The 3,597-nt window shown below is 32.3% G+C and overlaps 1 protein-coding gene across 4 annotated transcripts in view; it reads right to left on the reverse strand.

Moving 5' to 3' along the window:
- The window catches only part of IRAK4 (interleukin 1 receptor associated kinase 4), a 37,090-nt gene that overhangs the window by 22,242 nt on the left and 11,251 nt on the right, over positions 1 to 3,597 (reverse strand). For all 4 annotated transcript variants that reach the window (XM_007106831.3, XM_007106830.4, XM_007106829.3 and 1 more), the window contains 2 exons: positions 2,905 to 3,065; positions 1,918 to 1,982 (listed from right to left, as the gene is read on the reverse strand). In XM_007106831.3, coding sequence (XP_007106893.1) covers positions 1,918 to 1,982; positions 2,905 to 3,065 — 226 coding nt within the window. The remainder of the gene's footprint in view (positions 1 to 1,917; positions 1,983 to 2,904; positions 3,066 to 3,597) is intronic.

Here is a 3,597-nt window from a genome sequence, read left to right on the forward strand (position 1 = left end):
TATATTAACACATATATGTGGAACTTAGAACAATGGTACAGATGAACCGGTTTGCAGGACAGAAATAGAGACACAGATGTAGAGAACAAACATATGGACACCAAGCGGGGGAAAGAGGAGGGGGGTGGGTAGTGATGGTGGGATGAATTGGGAGATTCGGATTGACATATATACACTAATATGCATAAAATAGATAATTAATAAGAACCTGCTGTATAAAAAAATAAATAAAATTAAATTTAAAAAAAAGAATGAGTAGACAGGTAAGAAACTTGACCAAGGTTATTCTGCTAGCAAGGTCCAGAGATTGGTACTTATCAAAAAATAGCAGTAAAATTTAATGGTGGTGAGGTAGCAGTGAAGTCTGAAATTGTAATAAATTGGTGGTAGAAGTATAAATTATCATAACTTATCTACAAAGCCATTTGGACAAATACTTAGAAAGTCTTTAAAAAGTTCATGCAGGGCTTCCCTGGTGGCGCAGTGGTTGAGAATCCGCCTGCCGATGCAGGGGACACGGGTTCGTGCCCTGGTCCGGGAAGATCCCACATGCCGCGGAGCGGCTGGGCCCATGAGAACAGTGAGAGGCCCGCGTACCGCAAAAAAAAACCAAAAAAAAAAAAAAAAAAAAAAAAACAAACAAAAAAAAGTTCATGCATTCGGAACCAGTTAATTCTTCTTCTAGGACTGTCTCCAGATGAAATAAGCAGATTTGTATTAAAGATTTATGTACAAAGAGATTTAAAGGAGCTTTAATATGTAATGCTGAAAATTAGAAACAAACCTAGAAGGGTAATGGTTAAATAAAATATAATCCTTATATATGCTAGAATATTATACAATAATTTTAAATGTTTTAAAATTATTTTTAATGATATGGGAAAAATGCTACACACTCATCATGAAGCAAGTATATCGAAATACTAGCAGTGGTTATCTCTGAATGATATATTTAAGAGATGACTTCTATTATTTAAAAATATTTTCCTGATTATCTATTTTGAACAAGTTACTTTTAGGAGGGGTTAGGGGTACAAAGAACAAATCCTGAATAGAAGGCTTTTTAGTTTTTTCAGTGTGCATTATTTTTACTGTGAATGAATTAATTCCAGTCTATTCTTTCTTTCTTGAAGTTAAGCAACTAGAATTGGTGATTTACAGCAATGGGTCTAATGAGAATAAATTGGTAAATCCCATTAAGGATTTAGATCAAAAGCTTAAGTTCTGGAGTCAGACAGATCCGGATTTGAAATCCATGTATTTATTGCTTATGTGGCCTTGGGCAAAGTTTTTAATGTTTCTAAATCTCAGTGGAAAAAAAATGTGTGGGTGTGGGGGGTGTTATAACAATTGTTGGTTAATACATTGCAGTTGCTGGTCTATTGTACATACTCAAGTATCAATCACTATAATTATTGAATAAATTTCCTAATTTATTTATCCTTCCCTTCCTCATAATGTCCAACAATTTTCAAACATACTGAGTCAATGCCTTCTAAACATTCTTACATATAACACTTCCCTGGCTTATGGTATTAACTTATATCAAAGGGACTATTTGTCATATATATATATATTTACACATATATGTATTTACACATATATGCACATACAAATTATATCTACAATTTATCTCTTGTGAACTTTGGGAGCAGAAAACACAATAACGGAAGTTAGTTGAAATTCCATGTAATTTTCCCATGATTTAGAATAACGACTGCTGTTTAATCTACACACATATGAAAGAGTATATGTAGCCACAGAATTGTAGAGTCAAAGTTCTTTCAAGTTCTCTAAACTATTTTAATTTACATATTTGAAAATATCACTAGTTCATGGCACACTCTAGGTAAGAAACAGGTCCCTTACTCCTTGTCCTGCTTTTTTCCACAGTACCACACTGCCAGATTAACTTACTTTGCCATTACTTTTATTTCTTGATCAAACTGTTGTTTCAGTTCTTCAGTACTAATGTCAACCATCTGAAAAAATAAAATAATATACAGTATAATACAATATAATAACCCCAAGGCTCCTAAAGCTAAAAGAGGCACACAAGATCATCTGGCTGGTTCTGCTTTCTTTAAAATAGTAAGGCATCATTCTCCCCATTTTATAGAACAACTGAGAACTAGAAATATTAGCAATGTGCTCAAGGTCTCATGGCTGGTGAGTGGAAGGAAGAAAACCTTATAAACCATGTAACTACATAAACTTCACTGAGTCATTGTGGGAACAAAATTAAATAATATGAGACTTCACTGCATAAACATTCTGAAAAAAATTCAATGTAATAGAAAACATAAGCAAATTTGAAGGCAAAAAGAAAAACGAGACCTGCAAAAGTATTTGCAACATATATGACAAAGGGTGACTATCTTTATTGTAAAAATATGTATTGTATTGGTATTTTTAGAATATAATAATTGATTTAAAATATAACAAATTGATAAGTAAATGGTAAACACTCTAAAAGAAATGGGAACAAAGGACGTAGATAAGAATTAGAAAAATTTTTTCTTATTGTATATTTTCCAAACTTTATTTTTAAATGAGAAAAGTAATACAAGGAAGCTTTTTTATAAAATTTTTTTAGAATCTTACCATTTTAATATTGATCATGCATGAAGCACTGTGTAGAGTTCAGCTTCTCTATTTTGTGAATCTCCCCAAATTATATGTATAATTGTATGTATGTGTATATAACTACATTTTTTATAGGGACAGAGTCCATAGCTTTCAACAAATTTTTAAATGTTAAGAACTGCCAGCTTAGAATGATGTTTATTTAAAGAAAATACACACTGAAATCATATTTCCTAAAGATTAATTTAAAATTTATTATATAACACACTAAGAAGCAACTCTTCCTCTAATTCTTTGTCTTCCTGAAATATAACTTACTGCTGCAAGCTTCTTCACTGCTACAGTCCTGTTGTTCACATAGCCTTTATACACAACTCCAAATCCTCCCTCTCCCATCTTGTGACCACCGACAGAAATGGGTCGTTCATCAAAGTTATTTGTGACAGCCTTCAATTCATAAAATGAAAAACTGTGAAAACCTATAATGTCAATAGAATAAGAAAAAAAGGGCTTCAGTAAAAAAGAAACTGGTTTTAATAACTTCAGTATTTTCTCAATTTTGATATTTCACACATATGCAAATATTTACAATTTTGTATTAGGTACAGTGGAAGAGAGTAAAACCATTTTTAAAATACAAATTTTAAGGTTTATCTTGAGAATTCTGTTTGGTGGTCCTCCACTTAAAACTCTAGTCACTTATTTTCCTTATAAAATGACCCTTTTAAGTTATGTAAATATTTACTTTTTTTTTTTTCATAGCTTCTGTGGTTGTTCATATGTCCTATTGCCTCCTACTCACTTATAACACTGACTAATACAATGAAGATGGTGCTTAATAAATCAGGGGAAAAAAACAACCACAAAAGAGCTATTACCAGAGTGCACAAACAAAAGGAGAGATTGATTTTAAAGCATTGATGGTCTTTTTTTTTTTTTTTTTTTTTTTTTGCGGTACGCGGGCCTCTCACTGTTGTGGCCTCTCCCGTTGCGGAGCGCAGGCTCCGGACG

The sequence above is a fragment of the Physeter macrocephalus genome, chromosome 6 (genome assembly GCF_002837175.3).
Source record: "Physeter macrocephalus isolate SW-GA chromosome 6, ASM283717v5, whole genome shotgun sequence".
NCBI lineage: Eukaryota > Metazoa > Chordata > Mammalia > Artiodactyla > Physeteridae > Physeter > Physeter macrocephalus.